This window comes from Schistocerca americana, chromosome 11 (assembly GCF_021461395.2).
Source record: "Schistocerca americana isolate TAMUIC-IGC-003095 chromosome 11, iqSchAmer2.1, whole genome shotgun sequence".
NCBI lineage: Eukaryota > Metazoa > Arthropoda > Insecta > Orthoptera > Acrididae > Schistocerca > Schistocerca americana.
This window is the reverse complement of record NC_060129.1, coordinates 96,137,568-96,160,565: the sequence shown is the minus strand read 5'-3', so window position 1 is coordinate 96,160,565 and position 22,998 is coordinate 96,137,568. Positions and strand designations below refer to the sequence as shown.

Sequence of the window (22,998 nt, the reverse complement as noted above, 5' to 3'; positions counted from 1 at the left end):
TATATACTGTGCGTGTAACTTCCCTCAATTTGGCTGTCTCCTGTTCTCAGTGTTGTCCACACTGAAAAGTGCCGGCTATGAAAATGGGGAAAACTAAAGTGAGACCGAGATGTTTCTCTCTTTTCTAAATTACTTTCCGCGACCTGTAGCGCGACAGTTCTTATTAAGAACTCTCGTATTGGCTAACGTTAGCTTTGAAAGCTACTTACAATTGCTTCTTACAGCACAATTTATGTATTGGTGCTACTAGCAGTGGTTCTTGAACGAAAGTTGCTTTTATGTAAACTTGTCGGATCCAAATGACAACTGAAGCAGGCGAGAGTTCCGGAATGAAACTCTCACTCTACAGCGGAGTGTGCGCTGATATGAAACTTCCTGGGAAATCAAAACTGTCTGCTTAACCGAGACTCGAACTCGGTACCTTTGCCTTTCGCGGGCAAGTAGGAAGGTAGGAGACGAGGTACTGGCGGAAGTGAAGCTGTAAGGAGGGGTCGTGAGTCGTGTTTAGGTAGCTCAGTCGGTAGAGCACTTGAAAGTCAAAGGTCCGAGTTCGAGTCTCGGTCCAGCACACGGTTTTAATCTGCAAGGACGTTCCAGAAATAAACCTGTTGCTGCTTTCTTGGGTTTGTTACCACTTTGCATAAGTAACCAGCCTTGCTATGGCAGAGATTGACATGGTAGTACGTCGATCACACATGTTAATCAGGTTCTTGTTTTCTCCACACATTCCCCACCCACAAAATTAGTAGAAATTGGCCCTTAGCTCAGGTACTGGGTACGATCTTGGTAACAGCATTTATAGCTGCATGGTATGCTACTTAGCGACTACGATAGATCGACCATTATCTGTAGAAGGCAAGGAAGGACTGAAAACTGAATGTTGATAAACTGAGGAACGAATGCGGTAATATGCCCACATGAGTGTGTTGCACTATGTCCAGAACATTCCTGATCACCCTGCCATGCATGTGTTGAACACGTATGTAAGAATACTTAGTATTTGTGTGTTGTTGTAGTAATGGTATTAGTAGTAGTAGTAGTAGTAGTAGTAGTAGTAATAGTAATAGTCTTTAATTAGTAGATCACTTTTTACAGGCATACTGGACACGTCTTGATATTACAATTTAGGAACGATAAATTACTGTAAGTCACATAAAGAGATATTTGCAGGCTTATAGGTCTAGAATGGCAAGAGTGCGACAAATAGTTAGCTGTGACCTTATAGTAGGAATAAACCTAGCATTTACCGGATATGATTTACGGATACCACGAAAATCTAAATTAGATGAGTAGGTGAAGAGTAGAGAATCCACCCTCCCGAATACAAGGCCAGTCTGTTTATGACAGTGCTACCTCATTCGGTTTATTTCTTGCGTACAGTACTTCAAGTGGCAGGGAGCTAGGTTGGAGGGGTAAGGTGCTGGTGCCCAAATGAAACTGTCTATTACACAATACGAATTCATCAAACAAACTCGATACCTTGAAAAATTACAGAGGTCCGTGATTAATGAATTTTGCATGTTATATGAGCCACAGCCTATGAAACGTTAACAAAATTTAACTGTATTTTTACTCTAAGGCCGCCTAGCAACACTACTCACACTTCACAGATCAACAACAGCGGTTGCTTCGAACTTAACACCGAGTGACGCATTCAGTTAAATTCAAACAGAATGAAATAATAGGTCAAAAAATGAAAGAATCAATAAGTGAAATTAAATGTATATCAGGCTTGTAGTCAAACAAATTCTTAGTACACTAACCAATGGCAAAAGGTTTACTAGTTACATAGACAACAAAACCAAATATCTTCATGAACAATATGGAGACGCTCTATACAAGCAAAATCTGAAATAAGAGCTCCTTATAATTATTAAGTTTTCCAACACAATTGTTCAAGAAATCTGACATGATTTTAAATTTACAGTCCTCGCTCCGAGAGACAGTTTGAAGTTACAAATCAGTACCGAAAATCATGATAAGCCACTCAGTTCAAACCGGCGACCTATTGGCTCAATCTATTATTTAACACATCAAACGGGCACACTAAAAGGCGCCTAGTCTCCACAGTAATTAATCTTGCACCCAGAACACAAGGAAACAGTGTGCTAATGTAGAGATTAAGATAGTGGACCAAAAATTATACCTGTTGTCACACGCGCCAGCACTGTGTGGAACAAATTTTTACGCTCTCTCGGATTCAGCAACTTAGGTGACCAAACATCCGCCCCAAGGTAATGGTCTACTTTGGTTCTTTTAAAACAACTTCGTCGTAACTGAAACGTGTTGTTGTTGTGGTCATCAGTACAAAGATTGGTCTACTGCAGCTCTCCATGCTACTCTATCCCGTGCAAGGTTCTTCATCTCCAAGTATCTACTGCATCTAGTTGTGCCACAAATTCCTCTTCTCCCCAATTGTATTGAGTACTTCCTCATTAGTTACATGATGTACCCATCTAATCTTCAGCATTCTTCTGTAGGACCGCATTTCGAAAGCTTCTATTCTCTGTTTGTGTAAACTATTTATCGTCCATGTTTCGCTTCCATACATGGCTACACTTCATACAAATACTTTCAGAAAAGTCTTCCTAACACTTAAATTTATACTTGATGTTAACAGATTTCTCTTCTTCACAAAGGCTTTCCTTTCCATTGCCAGTTTACATTTTATATCCTCTCTACTTCGACCATCATCAGTTATTTTGCTACCCAAATAGCAAAACTCCTTTACTACTTTAAGTGTCTCATTTCCTACTATACTTCCCTCAGCATCACGTCATTTAATTAAACTACATTCCATTATCCTCGTTTTGTTTTACTTGATGTTCATCCTATATCATCCTTTGAGGACACTGTCCATTCAGTCCAACTGCTCTTGCAGGTCCTCTGCTGACTCCGACAGAATTACAATGTTATCAGCAAACGTCAAAGTTTTTATTTCTTCTCCATGGTTTTTAATTACTACTCCAAATTTATCTTTTGTTTTCTTTACTGCTTGCTCAATGGAACATTGGGGATAGGCTACAACCCTGTCTCACTTCTTTCCCAACCACTCCTTGCCTTTCATGCCCCTCAACTCTTATAACTGCTAACTGGTTTCTTCAAAAATTGTAAATAGCCTTTCGCTCCCAGTACTTGACAACTGCTACCATCAGAATTTGAAAGAGACTTCCAGTCAACATTGTCAACAGCTTTCTCTAAGTCTACAAATGCTAGGAACGTAGGTTTACCTTTCCTTAGTGTAAGATAAATCATTGGGTCAGAATTGCCTCACGAGTTCCAACATTTCTACGGAATCCTAAGTGATTTCCCCCGAGGTCGGCTTAACCAGTTTTTCCATTCGTCTGTAAAGAGTTCGTGTCAGTATTTTGCAGCCATGAAATATTAAACTGATAGTTCCGTTATTTTGACACGTGTCAGCACCTGCTTTCTTTGGGATTGGAATGGAATTATTACATTCCTTTTGAAGTCTGAAGGTTCCTCACGTGTCTCATACATTTTGCTCACCAGATGGTAGAGTATTGTCAGGGCTGGCTCACCCAAGGCTGTCAGTAGTTCTAATGCCATGTTGTGTACTCCAGGGGCCTTGATTCGACGTAGGTTTTTCAGTGCTCTGTCAAGTTCTTCATGCAGTATCATATCTCCCATTTCATATTCACTTACGTCCTCTTCCATTTCCGTAATAATGCCCTCAAGTACATCGCCCTTGTGGAGACCCTCTACATAGTCTCGCCACCTCTCGACCTTGCCTTCTTTGCTTAGAATTGATTTCGATTTGAGCTCTTGATATTCATTTAGATTCACCTTTCTCCAAAGGTCTCTTTAATTTTCCTGTAGGCGATATCTATCTTACCCCTAGTAATGTATACCTCTAAATTCTCTCATTTGTCCTGTAGCCATCACTGCGTAGCCATTTTTCACTTCCTGTTCTGGTGTTAGTAACTTGCTTATTCTGTATAAGAAATAGTAGTAAATAATTATAGTGATACTGTCACTGTTAATTGGTAATATTTACTGGCAAAATAAAACCTAACACTAGATTGCGTACTTACAGCTATCCTGTGTGGCCGTTTTTCAGTACGACTTAAAAAGAGAGAAGGATTATTAATTGATCACCGATGCGTCGGTTCTCGATTGTGTTCAGGAGACGTACTGATTGATTACGCCAAGGGGTTTTCTTAATTGACCTTTTGACCTGGATTGCCTTCACGCTATCAGAATCTTCGATTAAAATACCTAAGGGACCTATGTGAATATAAAAATAGAAATGAAAGGAAATTAGTCGAATTTTGTAAGAGAAAGATTAACAGATCGGAAGTTGAACACATTAGTAGTCTCCCAAATACAATCGAGACACTGCGATAAAGAGCGAACCTGTACAAAGCAAATATACAATTTGAACATCATTTTTGGTTAGTGACAAAAAAAAATAAGAAGAAAATTACTCCATCGTAAAATATTAATATATCTTGAACAAATTGGCTTTAAACTTCTAGACACTGACAAGTACAGAATAAGTACATGGGTTACAGCTGATATTTATTTTGTACATGGTGCAGTCCAACAATTGCTGCTTTGTCAGTCCGTTCCTTCTTCACCCGAGCTACCGAGACGTTTCTTCGTTGTTTCACATAATTTTTACATAAGATAAAAATACAGCTGGTAGCAATGCTATGTAGTACGTCTTAACATGTCAGCGACCAAAAGTACCAGAGTAATGAACTCTCTAGAATATTGCTTAACAAATGATAGATTGTTCTGTCTTCTGTTTCGCTGCTTCTTGTATCAAGCGCTGCGGCAATAATTTTAAATATCTGCGCCCATCGGGTCATAGTGTTTCTTTAGAGTATTTAAACCCAGGACACGCGTCTTGGAATAGGCGCACGTTACAAAAATATTTCATCTCTTTACTCTCGCGCTGTGATGCTCAGCATCTTTATGACAAATACATCATTTGCAAAGTATCTGAAGTCCATTAATATTACATTGCTTTCCGAGTGAGGAGCGATGACTCAAAAAAAAAAAAAAAAAAGGCTCAAATGGCTCTGAGCACTATCGGACTTAACTTCTGAGGTCACCAGTCCCCTAGAACTTAGAACTACTTAAACCTAACTAACCTAAGGACATCACACACATCCATGCCCGAGGCAGGATTCGAATCTGTGACCGTAGCGGTCGCGCGGTTCCACACTGTAGCGCCTAGAACCGCTCGGCTACCCCGGGCCGGCGCGATGACTCAGTCAGGATCATCGCGACTCACGCGTAGTTGTAATATTATTGCTTTCATCAATCAAATTAGGATTACTTGCTAGAATTCTTTACAATAGATTTCATATATGACATTAGGCAAAGTGGTTGACATAAAGAATAACAGGTAAATATATTCGTAGGACTGAAATTGGTGGTAAATTGTTCATGGAGTAATTACATGACTATTGAGCCGGACTCGTTCTAATGTATTATACAAGGATAACAGATGTTCATTTCTCGGTAAGAGACAATGAAATTAGGCTAAAAATACACATACATAGATACATTATACATGGCATAATAAATATTAAAAAATAACAAAGAAATAAATAATTTTACTTAGCAGGAAGTCTGCGAGCAGTGTGCACTCTTGGAAAAAATATTACAAAGAACTGACATTCTTGTTATACAGTGACATTTACAGGGCCAACTGGGGTGGCGGAGCGGTTCTAGGCGCTACATTCTGGAACCGCGCGACCGCTACAGTCGCAGGTTCGAATCCTGCCTCGGGCATGGATGTGTGTGATGTCTTTAGGTTAGTTAGGTTTAAGTAGTTCTCAGTTCTAGGGGTCTGATGACTTCAGAAGTTAAGTCCTGTAGTGCTCAGAGCCATTTGAACCATTTACAGGAATATTTCTGTCGTGATCTGGACGTAGATTTCTTGCGCTAAACTCTTAGCACTTTACTGATTTATGGCTTTCATGACATGCAAAAAAAAAAAAAATGTTTTACTGCGCTTTGGGTAGGTATGACTTGCACTGGGAGTGGTAGAACTTCAGGTATAAATGGCAGCACTACACTTGAGTGAGGGAAATTGATTGCACTTTCATAGTGGAGGAAACGTAGGGCATCCGTTTCACTGTGGAGGTTGAAGTGTTTGTCTGGATATGATGGTGCGTTGGAAATTTGTCGTGGATCAGGAACTGGAAGACTGGTTCTGCAACGTGTTGAGCCGTTTGGTGGCGGTCTCTGTTTCACTTGATGCATGTTCGAGCTTCCAATCATGTTCTCGTACATGAAAAATACAGAGAAAATCTGTATTAGAATGTCCTTATTTACTAATAACTTAGTCTAAAAGAAAGTGGATTAGGTAAGTATAACAATAATGTTTATGTACATAAGGTCTCATTCTCTTAGGAGTGCTTAGTTATCGTATTTATATATTTTTCTGGTTTTATTTGGGTCGACAAGTTTTCGTCATTACTTGGCCTGGTCTACAAGTCCGGTAGCAATTGTCAAAGTCGAGTTTGAGGCATTTCAGATTAGTGTCTTGATGATTTTATAAGGTATATAAGTGCTTAACTCATGGTTTTATCAGATTTTATATTGAAAGTATTTCAAACACATTTGGAGTCCGCGATCGTTGTGCAAAGGAAACTGGATTGTTGAGCGCAGTGTACTCTGTGTTACGTCCGTTTGTCATAGTCACGTGATAGTAACTTGAAGGCTTCACAGCACTAGCAGCAGTGTTCCGAGAGGGGCAGAACGTTTGGTGCCTACTAGCCGTGTCGTGAGTTTTTACAGTTTTTCATCGACTCGGAATTACGGAAGCAGTCAGATGCGGCAACTCCAGTAGCTGTGTCGAACAATGTGTCTGTGGAAAGGCGTACAATACCGGTTGCGATAAGTACAACACTTGTTCACTTGCACAGTTCGGTTTTCTACATAGTGGTTTCGTGGTGCAAGTACTTATAACATTAATTCACACATGGGATTCCACACGTGTCCGTGGAGTTATCACCTTTTGAGTTCACACGTTATTATTATTTCGTCTGCACATGTATTCGGTCGTCATGTTAAAGTGCACACGCACAAGTTTTATACGTGTCCGTTTATTACTTGTCTATAGTCGGTTCACACGCAGCAGCATATACGTGTCCATTAATTGATGACTGCATTATTGCTACAAAGTGGAGTTGTTGTTGTTGTGGTCTTCAGTCCTGACACTGGTTTGATGCAGTTCTCCATGCTACTCTGTCCTGTGCAAGCTTCTTCATCTCCCAGTACCTACGGCACCCTACATCCTTCTCAATCTGCTTGGTGTATTCGTCTCTTGGTCTCCCTCTACGATTTTTACCCTCCACGCTGCCCTCCAATACTAAATTGGTGATCCCTTGATGCCTCAGAACATGTTCTACCAACCGATCCCTTCTTCTAGTCAAGTTGTGCCACAAACTTCTCTTCTCTCCAATCCTATTCAATACCTCCTCATTAGTTATGTGATCTACCTACGTAATCTTCAGCATTATTCTGCAGCACCATGTTTCAAGAGCTTCTATTCTCTTCCTGTCCAAAATATTTATCGTCCATGTTTCACTTCCATACATGGCTACACTCCATACAAATACTTTCAGAAACGACTTCCTGACACTTAAATCTATACTCGGTGTTATCAAATTTCTCTTCTTCAGAAAGGCTTTCCTTGCCATTGCCATTCTACATTTTATATCCTCTCTACTTCGACCATCATCAGTTATTTTGCTCCCGAAATAGCAAAACTCCTTTACTACTTTAAGTGTATCATTTCCTACTATAATACCCTCAGCATCCCCCGACTTAATTCGACCACATTCCTTTATCTTCGTTTTGCTTTTGTTGATGTTCATCTTATATCCTCCCTCCAAGACACTATCCATTCCGTTCAACTGCTCTTCCAAGTCCTTTGCTGTCTCTGACAGAATTACAATGTCATCGGCGAACCTCAAAGTTTTTATTTCTTCTCCATGGATTTTAATTCCTATTCCGAATTTTTCTTTTGTTTCCTTCACTGCTTGCTCAATATACAGATTGAATAACATCGGGGAAAGGCTACTAATCTTTCTCACTCCCTTCCCTACCACTGCCTCCCTTTCATGTCCCTCGACTCTTATAACTGCCGTCTGGTTTCTGTACAAATTGTAAATAGCCTTTCGCTCCCTGTATTTTACCCCTGCCACCTTTAGAATTTGAAAGAGAGTATTCCAGTCAACATTGTCAAATGCTTTCTCTAAGTCTATAACTGCTAGAAACGTAGGTTTGCCTTTCCTTAATCTACCTTATAAGATAAGTCGTAGGGTCAATATCGACTCAGGGGGTTCCAATGTTTTTACGGAGTCCAAACTGATCTTCCCCGAGGTCGGCTTCTACTAGTTTTTCCATTCGTCTGTAAAGAACTCGCGTCAGTATTTTCCAGCAGTGACTTATTAATCTGATAGTTCGGTAATTTTCACATCTGTCAACACCTGCTTTCTCTGGGATTGGAATTATTACATTCTTCTTGAAGTCTGAGGGTATTTCATCTGTCTCATATATCTTGCTCACCAGATGGTAGAGTTTCGTCAGGACTGGCTCTCCCTAGGCTGTCAGTAGTTCTAAGGGATTGTTGTCTACTCCTGGGGCCTTGTTTCGACTCAGGTCTTTCGGTGCTCTGGCAAACTCTTCACACAGAATCGTATCTTCGATTTCATCTTCATCTACATCCTGTTCCATTTCCATAATATTGTCCTCAAGTACAATGCCCTTGTATAGACCCTCTATATACTCCTTCCACCTTTCTGCTTTCCCTTCTATCCTTAGAACTGGGTTTCCATCTGAGCTCTTGATATTCATACAAGTGGTTCTCTTTCCTCCAAAGGTCTCTTTCATTTTCCTGTAGGCGGTATCTATCTTACCCCCCCTCCCCCCCCCCCCCCCCGTGAGATTAGCCTCTACATCCTTACATTTGTCCTCTAGCCATGTCTGCTTAGCCATTTTGCACTTCCTGTCAATCTCATTTTTGAGACGTTTGTATTCCTTTTTGCCTGCTTCATTTATTGCATTTTTATATTTCCTCCCTTCATCAATTAAATTCAATATTTCTTCTGTTAGCCAAGGATTTTTACTAGCCCTCGTCTTTTTACCTACTTGATCCTCTTCTACCTTCACTACTTCATCCCTCAAAGCTACCCATTCTTATTCTGCTGTATTTCTTTCCCCCATTCCTGCCAATTGTTCCCTTATGGTCTCCCTGAAACTCGGTACAACCTCTGGTTCTTTCAGTTTATCCAGGTCCCATCTCCTTAAAATCCCACCTTTTTGCAGTTTCTTCAGTTTTAATCTACAGTTCATGACTAATAGATTGTGGTCAGAGTCCACATCTGCCCCTGTAAATGTCTTACAATTTGAAACCTGCTTCCTAAATCTCTGTCTTACCATTATATAATCTATCAGAAACCGATCAGTATATCCAGGCTTCTTCCATGTATACAACCTTCTTTTATGATTCTTGAACCAAGTGTTAGCTATGATCAAGTTGTGCTCTGTGCAAAATTCTACCAGGCAGCTTCCTCTTTCATTTCTTACCCCCAATCCATAGTCACCTACTACCGAATTAACATTCGGCATACATATTATGTCTAAATATTATTTACAAAGGAAAAATAATCTCTATGACTACAAGGCCTGACGAAAAAAAGTGTCTCTTATTCATAGTTCGTGCTTCCAAAGTACTTTAGGTTTAGGGCATACACCTTGTTCGAAAACTTGTTACTCTTCTCTTTTTACAATAATTACTCTTTTCTCAAGTTCAGCTCTTATTTTTTCTGTGTTAATTACGTCGTTTGTTTGAAGACATAGTCATTATGCATTCGCTTATGGGATGAAGAGCTCATGTTCAAGTTTCCATTAGGGAAATTGGGAAGCTTAGTGTTCTCTGTCGTGCAGTTGCACATAACAAACCTTAATTGAATTCGCGGTTCGCGGAGAATATGCATATTCTGTCAACAACTAAAGTGTCACGACCATCCATACGTACAGTCTGTACGTATCAAGCTTGCTGTCAGTCTGTAAAATTCACTTCTCTACTAGATAAGGTAGGAAGATAAGGATACTGATTAGAGGAAAACAGAATAGACTTTTATGGGGTGAAAAGATCTTAAGTCAAACTTTTAATGATGTATGAAATGATGAGCGTAACATAAATTGTGCCTTATCACGCTAGTTTTCCATGATAAGCAGTTAGCGTAATTAAATCGATACAGTAGTCTCAGTATCGTCCGATCCAGCTCTCCAGACATTTCTCTATACATATCTAAAATTACTTATACCATGCATTAGCAGTGAACAGTGTCTGATAGCTATCTTCTGTTCTGGGTACCGTAAAATTGGGTTCCCAAAAAAAAATTTTAAAAATACATAAAAAAATACTTCTGGTACTAAATTATTTTACTTATAATTGATCTTTGTAAGTACTTCAGCTGCACTCTGCCGTAAAATTCCTACGAGCGTTTACGGTTTTCTCGGTACTGTAATAAGAGTAATTGAGTTGCACACTTCTTTCCTGCTACCTGGATCGTTATTGATTTATTTGATACGTATATACTAAGCTGCGGTCTGTATCAACTGCTTTTCATAGGTGGTCTCATAAAAATTGCTATCAAACACTCCTTATACATAACAAAACATTTCCCTCCTAAGAGTAAGCGACCTTAATCAACTTTTATTTACGAGATATCATTCTGGTCCGAAAAATCACTTTAATTTATTTCACTCAAGAGGAGAGAGCTTTGTTATACTTAAAACTGACGCCGTAGCGTGCTCTGTCTTCCACGCTCACACCGGCCAGGCTGCATACGAACAGCATCGAAGGCAGGATGAATACGCTGTTCCAGTGTCTCCACATCTGGCTACTTGTGCACGATACTTCTTGAGCTCGCCCCATAACCAGAAATCGCACGGGTTGAGATGCGGTGAATGAGCAGGCCATGCAACTGGACCACCTTCTCCAATTCATCAACCAGGGAAGACACCATTGAGATGCGTCTGGACGTTAACGGCAAAGTGTAGCAGCCACATAACCATTAGAATCATCAATAGCACTTCTTCCAGAAAGACGCCCGCAAGAAGTGCCGATAGTTCAGGCCTATTAGGCGACGTGGCACTTAGCACGTCCCTCCTATATTATTTGTTTTTCAGCTCTTTGGATGTGGCTGCTCATGGCTCAATTAACTTAAAACTTACATCTAAGGCAAATCTTGCTCTCCTACAATAAATCTATTTCATTTCAGGCACACACATAAATAACTTCTCTTGTGGAGGCAGGTGGACAGGGTGTTAGTCCTGTGCAATATTCTTATGTACACTTATATATATATATATATATATATATATATATATATATATATATATATATATATATTCAGTCTGCGTGATGAAACAATCCTTTTATTCATCCAGACACAGGGTCAGCTAATAGACAGCAACCAATGTGCGGCTTTCTTAGTATAATAAATGGTCCTTCATACAAGTACTGCCACTGGCGATTCTTATGATAAGTTAAAAATGGTTTGAAGTCGGTCTTTAAAAGCACTCGTTCATTTACATGATACGATAAGACTTTGGTAATGTGTTTGTCATGCGCCTTTTTTCTTAGGTTGGAATGAGTGATTAAAGATATGAGAGCTTGTCTTAACTTGGCGTCTAATGTTACTTCAGGGTGTCGTAATTTTGTTCCGCAGCTTCCCTGTGGAGGCATAAAGAAGCTGCTACTAGTTTTCCGACATAGGTGGAGTTGAAATGTCAGTTAATTTTACTTCAGTAGTAGGCTCAAAACTTGCGTTCGTATACCATACGAAATGTGCATCACTTAATTGCGTGTCATTTGACATTGCGTTTGATGCTTGGTTCGCCTCCATGTAAAAAATTGTCAGGTTTCCTTGGCTATTGTGACTGGCGGTGTTAGAAAAACATGCAACGGATTGTCCTGATTATTATTCCTGAACTGTTGGTTGAGTTGGTGAGAATGTGTCGCATTTTGAGGCTGCAAAGAATTCTTTTGATGTGGGAGAGTGAAGTGACTTGGCTGACTATACTGTTGTGGCCCGATATTATTGTTCCATTTCTTTCCCTTGGGACGCTTTCCATTACATTTCCAGTAGTTCGGATGCTTGTAATTACAGTTGTGATTTATTGGTGAGTTACCGTATTGTCGCTGTGTGTTTTGATAAATCAGGTTGTATCTATTCTGGTTTGGATATTTGCTATGTAGTTTTTCATCGCGGCAGTTGAAATTATTAAGACTGCTGTAACGCTGAGCGTTTGGTTGTCCCCTGTTATGCTGGTACGACATTCCGTTGACACAGTTTGCTACGTGCTGTTGCGAAGCGTGTGGGCCATTATTGTAATTATTCCGCGCACTCGCACGCACGTCCTCATAGATCATATCCAAATTGTCAATTTAAATGGAATTTTGCCTCGTCACTAAGCTCTAAGTGTGGAAGAGAACTGTCACCCTCCGTCTTTCCGGGAACGAAATTACAGAACTCCACACGTTGTCGTTTGTTACCTTCACGAAAAGCTTGCCGTAGCAGAATTTTGTACGGTTTCGTGTGTAAACGTCTACGCAACAAACGCCAGGACGGACATCGGGGACACGTTGAGCTGTCGCGCTGTGCGACCAACGGATCGCTGCGGACTCCTTGTGAAACTATGGCGGATGCGCTCGACATCTTCGTCAGACACTCGGGGACGGCCCGGCGATTTGCCCTTACACACACAACCTGTTTCTTGGAATTGTTCATCCCATTGTCTAACGATCTGTGCTATAGGATGTTCCACACGAATATCGCGCTGAACGGTTATTATTGACCCGCAGTCCGCAAAACTTTGAACACAAAGCGCTTTCAGTTGTCCCGACACCATTTTTACTGGAACTGAAACGGGCGCACACTGCTGCTGACTGGCTGAAATGGTGTAAAACTCGGGCCTGCTCTTTCCACAAGTAAGTTGTTCATACACATACGTCAAATAACGTAACAGTCACGATAGTTTTGAAATCGGATGACGCATTTTTATTCACCCTATGTTTCTTGGAGCACAGTTCCCGCCAGCACCACACTCGGTAGCACACGCTGGCGTGTCTCTAGCCGCCTGAGGCTCGTCTAGCTGGCTAAAGCACACTGCTGCTGTAGGCGAGACACAGCCCCGTCCTTCTCTCCCTCTGCATACCAGATCACCACGTATAGACATACACTATGGTTTCACTTGAAAAAGCCAAGTTGATCCCTGTCTCCTGTAATTAATATGAGTATCACAACGGACTATACGTCGCTCATACAGCAGTTTCTCGCAATTAATAGGGTCCAAACATTATAACGATCTCTTAAATTGAAACATCTCTTAAATTGTTTCGACAGTATTTGTCTTAAACAGTGGAGCTGATCAGCCAGTATACATGGTGGTTCCTGAACATACTCAAATATTTTAGTATGTTATCCTACAAGTAAAACTAAAGAAAAAGTTCATATAAACATCGGTCCGCAAATGTTTAGTTACGAAGTTCTGGCTAATAAAGGATTTTGCCTGAAATTTAGCAACTTCACTAATACGAAGCCATCGCAAAACTGTACGAGGTTAAAGTAAAGCATGTTTTCCATTTACTTCGTCGTCATTGATATGATGAAGCTAATAAAATATTTTCCCAGCACGTCTAACTGACGAGACGTACTTACTATTCCTTCAAGAAGAAAACCCCGCTTGCTCGAAGATGTTCCACTTGCTACGCGATTTCAAATGTGTTTCCAACGTGACGGCGCGCCTCCACATTTCGCCAACCCATCACTACACATTTAAATGAACATTTTCGTCATAAATGGATTGGTCGAGGTGCTACACGTCTGTCGCCACTCAGATCGCCCGATTTAACACCAATGCATTTTTTTGTATGCAGATGGGTGAAAGACATAGTTTATGAGGACAAAGTCAATACGCGTGAGGCATTACTTGCTAGCGTTGTGAATGCAATAGGCAAAATTAAGAACAACTCTGTGGAACTGAAACGAGCAACAAAATCAGTTCATACATGTGTAGCTAAATTCATTGAAGTCAGTGGACACGTTTTTGAACATTTATTGTGAATGTATTGTGAAACTGTATGCCCACTGTACAACTTCCTTAACACTGAGCTTTGTTTTATCCGCTGTAACATGAATTCACGTGTAATATGGTATTAATAAAAGCAGATTATCTGACAAATTCATACAGTTTCAGTTAAAGTTATTAGCATCATTATTTCAAAATTAAATTCTCTACAACTTCTGCTGAAATCTTTGTGCAGTCGCCTCGAATTTAAAAAACAAATTGGGCCAAGTAATAAATTAAAAATTTTACGAAGTTACTTCTTTGCTTCACTGGATGTTCTGAAAAACTACTGCAGATACACGCCTGGAGCAACTCTTACTAGTTTCACCAGATGAATAACAACAGATTAAAAGGAAATCGTGCTTTACTGTAACCTCGTACAGTTTTGCGATGGCTACATATTACCGAAGTTGGATCATTTCAGGCAAAATATTTTATTAGCCGTAACTCCGTAGTTGAACATTTGCGGACCTGTCTTTACACGAACTTTTTTCTTTAGTTTTACTTGTAGAATAACATATTGAAATATTTGCATACCTTCGTGAATCACACTGTATATTCGGGTCAACGGAATGATATTCATCTTGTAAAATGGTGTAATTCATATTAATTTACGCTTCTTTATTTACTATACAGGTAGTTGCAAAGAATTGCGTTTTGTGATTCCACTTGTTTGTAAAATTTCAGGTTCTTCATCAGACGGCAAGTTCGGTAAAGTTACTTTGAGGGAAAAGATTTTTACTTGGCTCGACACCTGCGACCTTCCATGATGTTCCGCAGAAACGCTAGTTGCTTCATCCGCATTTTTGTGGCGGTGGTCATGTGTAGTGGCTACACTCGCCCAGTTTCCGTTACAGGTAAAAATTATTTTTTTTCGATTCCTATGAGGCTGGGTATGATAATGTACAGCAATTTTTTGTGAAGTAATGAAGTAAATGTTTAAGTTTTGCACTGAGATTTTTACGAATTTATTTTCCGGAATCGTATACAGAAGTCACCGTACATAGATTAACAGCCGACAACTCACGTAAGTGTTTCATCCATTACTACTAAAAACACCTCATGGTCCAAGTGGTTCTTTTGGTACTAGCGAAAGGTCTCTGCTGGATTCCTTTCATGTTAATTTCTTAAATCTGTTGTCATTTACGGCATAAATTCCTCTTCTAAATTTACTGTGGCGTTTCTGACTACCTGGGAGGAGACTGAGTAGTGGAACGTGTTACTTTTACACATAAACAAGAACGATCTGTCACACTAGTACACTTTAAAACACAGTTTATATGTAATTCATGTCACACAGTTTCATACAGAACCTACATCCGCTTTCTTTTATATACTGTATATGATAAGATACTGTCATCCCCCTTCCCTTCTGTGTGAGAGGATGAATGAGCAAATGTATTTCTAGTTGCATGCTTGAGGGTAGCAGACAAGCCTGTCTGCTACAGAACAGTAGGACCAACGTCGCAACAGGTAGCTACGCTTTCTAAAAGCAAAGAGGTTTCTATCCTTAGTATGGTCCTGTCCGTCCCTTGCCATGTTGGTATAGGAAGCTGCCCCTCTGGCCACTTCCGTTTGTATTTGTGAGCCACCCTCAGAAAGGGACCAGGTCAGTCTGTCCATGGCGAACGTCTGAAGTGGTAAGATCTCCGGCTAATCACGTGTCTGCTAAGTCCGTAGGACAATGGATTTCTTAAGTTCAGCCTAACTGAAAATTTAATCACCTTTATTTCAGGTTTAGCTCTAAAATATCTAATGTTATCTTAAATTGCAGCGCAGTGTAATTCGAGTGTGAAGTTCAGAATATGTTCTGGTAGTTGCTTTGTCACTACTTTGTGATCAGTAACTCTAACTAGCATCATCAATCTTCAATGCGAATGTGCGTGAGATTATAACATCTCGTCTTGACAATATTTTTCAATATAGCAACTTTTCTTTATGTTCAACCCACGTGGGGTGTACTTTGTGAGACCAGTAACACGTGCTTATACAATTGTTTGACCCATCAGGTTATTAGTAAGACGATAGTAACCACTTCGAGGTTTTTCTTTTATAAATTGTGTTTCGATGTAATTTATTTTAATTATCAAAATTATTGTGGAGTTACACTCTTTGTGTAAACCAAGTTGACCACGTGAAGCATGTGGTGTAATCATCAAAGTAGCCCTCAGCTATTCTTTTCGGGAAGATTTCACAGAGAGTTAGTATGAATTTAGTATACCAGTGTGTGGTAATTACATGACGGACAGGATTGTGCTACGAACGTAACTTCTTTGGGTGAAAATTGAATCAGTTGGTTGTGGTTAATTTCCTCTTGCATATGTTTCAACGTTCTTCGTGTGTTTTTTATGAATGCAGTGTTGTATGCAGTCTCCCAATCTTGGCTCCATATTTGATGTATTCCATAAGATTACAATCTCACATTTTCACAATCCTAAATAAGGCACCTGCTTAGTTATGAATCGAGTTTAATATGCTGAAATTTCAATGATCAATGTTAAAATAAATTTCCAAATATAAACTGATTTATTTCTTTTTATTTAAATTCTCTTTTTTACATACATATCACTGGTTGTCGTATGACTATTAAAAGATTGTAATTAATGTTAGTCTGGTTGGGAATTTGGTAAGCTGGACTGGTTACCTTGTGAAACAGTTGCTCAGTAATGAAAGGTTAACTTCCCCAAACAGTTCACAGCTTTTAACCCGTATTTATTGGATATCAGTTCCGCTTACACCACAAAATAAAGCAACAACATTAGACATGTTTTTTTTCTACTTTTTTTTTAAATATCAAACTTCTTTACTAAGTCCGATAATACAGTATGATGAAAAAATAAACACAGATGGTTCAAGCTTTTCCATAAAATGATTAGTGTTAGAGTGATCATTGCAATAAATCCCAGATGGCATCAGTTACCTTGCCTATGCTCTGTCTCAGCATTCAGTTATTAGAAGGTGGAAATTTGAAGAAATGCCTGTAATTTACGTAGTAAACTTATGAGAGGGTACAAGCCAAATTTCAAATGAGACTTAATATATAAGTGCCCAGTTACCGGACTGATTGTATGCCAGCAGAATAGGGCAATGTAGCAAAAGTGACAAACTGTTTTCATCCATGTGCTTTGAGACTACAATCCAGTTATTTATCCATTCTATCAGATCTTCTTCTTTCACATTAACAGGATTTAATCCACGGAGGAAACAAGCCCATCTCAGCTGGTCATCTGTAATGTTGTTGCTTTATTTTGTGGGTTGAACATAAAGAAAAGTTGCTATATTGAAAAATATTGTCAAGACGAGATGTTATAATCTCACGCACATTCGCATTGAAGATTGATGATGCTAGTTAGAGTTACTGATCAACACGTGGTTCCACTTTGCTCACAAAGTAGTGACAAAGCAACTACCGGAATATATTCTGAACTTCACACTCGAATTACACTGCGCTGCAATTTAAGATAACATTAGATATTTTAGAGCTAAACCTGAAATAAAGGTGATTAAATTTTCAGTTAGGCTGAACTTAAGAAATCCATTGTCCTACGGACTTAGCAGACACGTGCTTAGCCGGAGATCTTACCACTTCAGACGTTCGCCACGGACAGACTGACCTGGTCCCTTTCTGAGGGTGGCTCACAAATACGAACGGAAGTGGCCAGAGGGGCAGCTTCCTATACCAACATGACAAGGGACAGACAGAACCATACTAAGGATAGAAACCTCTTTGCTTTTAGAAAGCGTAGCTACCTGTTGCGACGTTGGTCCTACTGTTCTGTAGCAGACAGGCTTGTCTGCTACCCTCAAGCATGCAACTAGACATACATTTGCTTATTCATCCTCTCACACAGAAGGGAAGGGTTACGACAGTATCTTATCATATACAGTATATAAAAGAAAGCGGATGTAGGTTCTGTATGAAACTGTGTGACATGAATTACATATAAACTATGTTTTAAAGTGTAGTTGTGTGACAGATCGTTCTTGTTTATGTGTAAAAGTAACACGTTCCACTACTCAGTCTCCTCCCAGATAGTCAGAAACGCCACAGTAAATTTAGAAGAGGAATTTATGCCGTAAATGACAACAGATTTAAGAAATTAACATAAAAGGAATCCAGCAGAGACCTTTCACTAGTTTATTTAATCACGGTAGTCTTATTTCTGGTTTGAGACGTCCCCGCCAGCGCCGTGTGAATGCGAGCGTGTGAAAGCTTCCCTTCAGCTGCCTGAGCCACCTGTTGCCTGCTTTTCTTATTCAAACACACTAGACTAGTAGCCTACTTGAATATATCGAGGTTCTATTTTTAGAACAGCGAGAGATGATATAAAATAATTATACCTCATTTGTTCAGAAATCTCTCTCGTCCAAGGGTCACACAAACTTGTATTCAGTACTGTTCGTTGCTCCTGCATGATAGGCTATACGTACGTCAGACGTTATTGTTATGCATGTAGCATAACTGGCAGAGTCGGGCGAGACGCACCCGTGGTACACACAGGCGTGAACTTGTTGGGGTAACTGCTTTGGCCCACAGGGCAGTCATAATAATACTGCGAGGGAACTACGTAACATCGTTGGGTATCAGTGTATCACTGCTTTTGGTATTGTAGAAAGCTCCAGTTGGAATGCCATTTGGTCATCATGTTGCGTATACAGGGTGTTTTTCAAATGGTTCAAATGGCTCTGAGCACTATGCGACTTAACTTCTGAGGTTATCAGTCACCTAGAACTTAGAACTAATTAAACCTAACTAACCTAAGGACATCACGCACATCCATGCCCGACGCAGGATTCGAACCTGCGACCGTAGCGGTCGCTCGGTTCCATACTGTAGCGCCTAGAACCGCACGGCCACTCCGGCCGGCAGGGTGTTTCTACCACCGTGTACAAACTCTAGGGATTGATAGATGACAGCATGCGGAACAACAAAGGTCTAACGAACTTACGTCCATAAATGAATGATTTCCACGCTAGAGACCACTTATTCAATCATACACTGTTACGAAGACTGCAGTCTAATAGTCGCTGTACCACGCAGCTACAGTTACGGTATGTACTGAAAATGCTTTCCATGTGCGTCAATACATGCGTGTATACGCGCCGTAGCGTGCTCTGTGTCACACGCTCGCACCGGCCAGGCTGCATACAAACAGCGTCATAGGCAGGATGAATACGCTGCTCCAGTGTCTCCTCATCTGGAATGCGCTCTGCTCACACGATACTTCTGAGGTGGCCTCATAACCAGAAACCGCACCAGTTGAGATGCTGTGAACAAACAGGCCATGCAAATGGACAACCTTCTCCAATCCATCAACCAGGGAAGACACGATTGAGATGCGTCCGAACGTTATCGGCAAAGTGGGCTGGAGCCCCATCATGTAGCAGCCACATAACCATTAGAATCATGAGTAGCACTTCTTCCAGCAAGACGCCCGCAAGAAATGCCGATAGTTCCGGCCTATTAGGCGACGTGGAAGGAAGACTGGTCCCAAAATATGGCCGCCAGTTATCCCGACCCACACATTCCGGCTGCACCGATGCAGATGATTCGCTGTTATGGCCGTTCTGCATACCATCCCACAGATGGCTGTTATGAGAGTTGAAGACACCATTCCACGTAAATGTTGCGCCATCTGTGAATAGGATGAATGACACAGATCCCGGAATCGTGGTTACCTGGTGAAGAAACCATTGACAAAACTTGTCCCAGTGTGGAAAGTCTGTCGTCAGTAAGTCCTGCACGCACTGTAACTGATAAGGGTAGTACCAGTTGTCATGGAGAACGTTTCACACGGTCGTCTGGCTTACCCTGTAGTGGTGGGTCAACAGCCTGGTACTGAGATGGCGGCCGCCTTCCACAGTGCTGATTACATTTTCTTCCAACTCTAGTGTCTGATCATTTCGGGTACGTCCTTCATGACTTCCTGCATCCTAGGTCATGATGTGCGAGAAACAGTATCACCCTCTAGGAGGATATCATGCATACTTTAACTGTAGCTGCATGGTATTACACTGCAGCTTCTGTAACAAAGAATGACTGAATAAATGGTCTCTGGCATAGGGACCCCATGCATTTCCGGACGTCATTCGACTTTTTTTGTTCCTTATCCTCAAATTGATCAACCACTAGAGATTGTACATGGTAGAAAAAAATCACCTTGTGTATTCCATAGACCCTTACAGTGATAAAAGTAATCTGTCTGTGGAACGTATTGGCAGAATTTTCACAAAGGTTTAGCAACGCACCTTTAGCTGTGCTATGTCCCACACTGTAACTTTTTTTTTTTTTTTTTTTTTTTTGAGAGAGACATTCTGATGTTGCAGAGTTCATCTTTGACAGGCAACTGCAAAATGTGACACGAAACCAACTAAATGGAGAATCCAACAGTTCCCATTCCTATTTACTCATAATTTCGTTTACAAACCGACTTCCTCTATTTGCTTCACGTCAAAGTAAAATCAGATATGACAGATAAATTCTCCTCTAAGAGTCACGTCCTAAGACTTCACATAAATTTTACACATTTTTAGTGTTAACTGTATTAAAATCCTACAATATACTCAGTTTTCGTACGCTGTGTACCATCAGAAACGCATTTTGTGCTATAACATCAATTGCGATCAACATTTATCCTCGATAAAAATTATCGGAGTAGCAACTTCATTCAAAGAAACATTTATCCCATGTTTAATTGTGTATCAATGTTAATAAACGTAAATTTTATCTAATTTTCATAAGTTACCAGTGATGTGTGGTACGTATGTCGTAGAAAATCAGTGTTTGTGTAGCGCTTGTTGTAAGCAACATGTCGTATCCCATTGTCTGCATTTACCGTAAACTAACGATAACTTTCATTTGGTTTTCGACTACAACCTCTAATAATTTCAAGAGATTAGTAGCGTTTATAGAAGGTGCTACAGCAGGTATATTGGAAACATCGATTTGCCTACGGACTGCTTCATATCTTAACAGTGACTAGCTATACTTGGAGCTTAACTGCTTCAGAGCATAAAAAAGAATCTGCAGGCTTACTTCAATGGTACCTGTTTACTGTTCTGTAGAACATTACGCCATCCACAACACACTGCAGCCCTACTGTGAACACGGTCCTCGAACGTGGGAAGAGTTAGCTGACGTTTATAAGATCAGTCGCCTGGAAGCTACTGTATATGGGTGTTCCTGGAGAGTTACCAGCAGTCATGTATCAGATATGCCACAAATACCTGATTTACTATCATGTCCTGCTGTCGCTTCTACAGGGAGTACATGACCTGTCCCCGCTGATCCACTTGGCTGTCAGCAGCATGTACAGGAAGTACATGATCTGTCACCATTCATCCACTTTGGTGGGAGCGACATGTCAGTGGCAGGACTAGGCTTCCTGTACAGGGGTGGCGGGGACCAGGGATGACTCAGCACGTGGTACTCATCACCCTAACCAACGAATCTGAGGTGCTGTCTTCCACTGAAACCGAAACTGAGTCACTCAGACTCACTTCAGCTGATGGTATGTTCTGTGTCAAGAACAAGCAAACGCAAAAGGGTAGGATCTATTAACAGTAGGAAGTTCAAATGGACGGCGAGTAAAGGTATTCCTTAGGGAAATGGCGAAAAGAGAGAGATTGGAGGGAACACTAAGTGTACTCAGTGTGTATGGCTGGCAGCCTTATTCAGCCTGCTGAAAAGGCCATTCAGTCATCTTCTGAGGGAGTGGGGTGCTACTGGCTGCCGCCTGTGCTCTGCGGCCACGATTGAATCATTCAACTGGCAGAGAACCTTCAGAAAGCTCATCTAATTTCAGTGAGACTCTCAATTTGCAGCAGTGTAAAAGTGATCATGCACTTCCCGTTCTGAATCGAATGGAACGACTGACTCAGAGTTCGAAGGGTCTGTGACAAAGCAGGCTGAAATATCTTGGACTTGCATGCTAGGGTTAAGTACTCTAGGGACACACCAAATGGGTCAGGCGTGTGGTACACATCAGAGGCTGCTACTCAGGTAGCACCTGCTATAAACGCTACTAATCTCTTGAAATTATTAGAGGTTGTAGTCGAAAACCAAATGACAGTTACCGTTAGTTTACGGTAAATGCAGACAATGGGATACGACATGTTGCTTACAACAAGCGCTACACAAACACTGATTTTCTACGACATACGTACCACACATCACTGGTAACTTATGAAAGTTAGATAAAATTTACGTTTATTAACATTGATACACAATTAAAAATGGGATAAATGTTTCTTTGAATGAAGTTGCTACTCCGATAACTTTTATCGAGGATAAATGTTGATCGTAATTGATGTTATAGCACAAAATACGTTTCTGATGGTACACAGCGTACGAAAACTGAGTATTCAGCAGCCACTGATGAAGTGAAAGCACCTCTCAACTATCGGTATTATGGCAAGATGTACTAAACTGACTTTGGAGATGAATATGAATGAGTGACTGCAACATGATGCATTTGTTGAACCTTTTGCTGCACAGTTGTTTTATATTCTAGGACTTTGTCTCTTTGACACAAAGGGCTGAGCGTTTTTAATTTTAACCTAGGCCTTTACTTGGGAACACGGGAAGTGGGAGGCATTAAAGATGAAAGTATTCTCCTTGCCACCGAGAGTGAGTATCTGCTTTCTAATTTTCTTATCTGACAAGGTCTAGAAATAGAAAAAAAACTAGCTCTTATTAAATATTTCGCTAAAATTAAGTCTTAACACAGGAAAGAAATGTTTAGATACAGGTACTGTAGACTGAGGTGAAGTAAGTGAACTTAGGGAACAGTCCCTCTCTTCTATCCTACGCAGTTGGCACAGTTAGGAAATGGAGCCTGAACTTAAGTAACAGAACTTCCAACCGTGTCCTCC

At 40.5% G+C, this 22,998-nt stretch overlaps 1 protein-coding gene across 2 annotated transcripts in view; it reads left to right on the top strand.

The window, feature by feature from the left end:
- LOC124554173 (speckle-type POZ protein-like B) overlaps nt 1-22,998 on the top strand; it is a 50,365-nt gene that overhangs the window by 102 nt on the left and 27,265 nt on the right. For both annotated transcript variants that reach the window (XM_047128244.1, XM_047128243.1), the window contains exon 2: nt 14,812-14,981. In XM_047128244.1, the coding sequence (XP_046984200.1) occupies nt 14,891-14,981 (91 nt within the window). In that variant the 5' untranslated portion in view covers nt 14,812-14,890. The remainder of the gene's footprint in view (nt 1-14,811; nt 14,982-22,998) is intronic.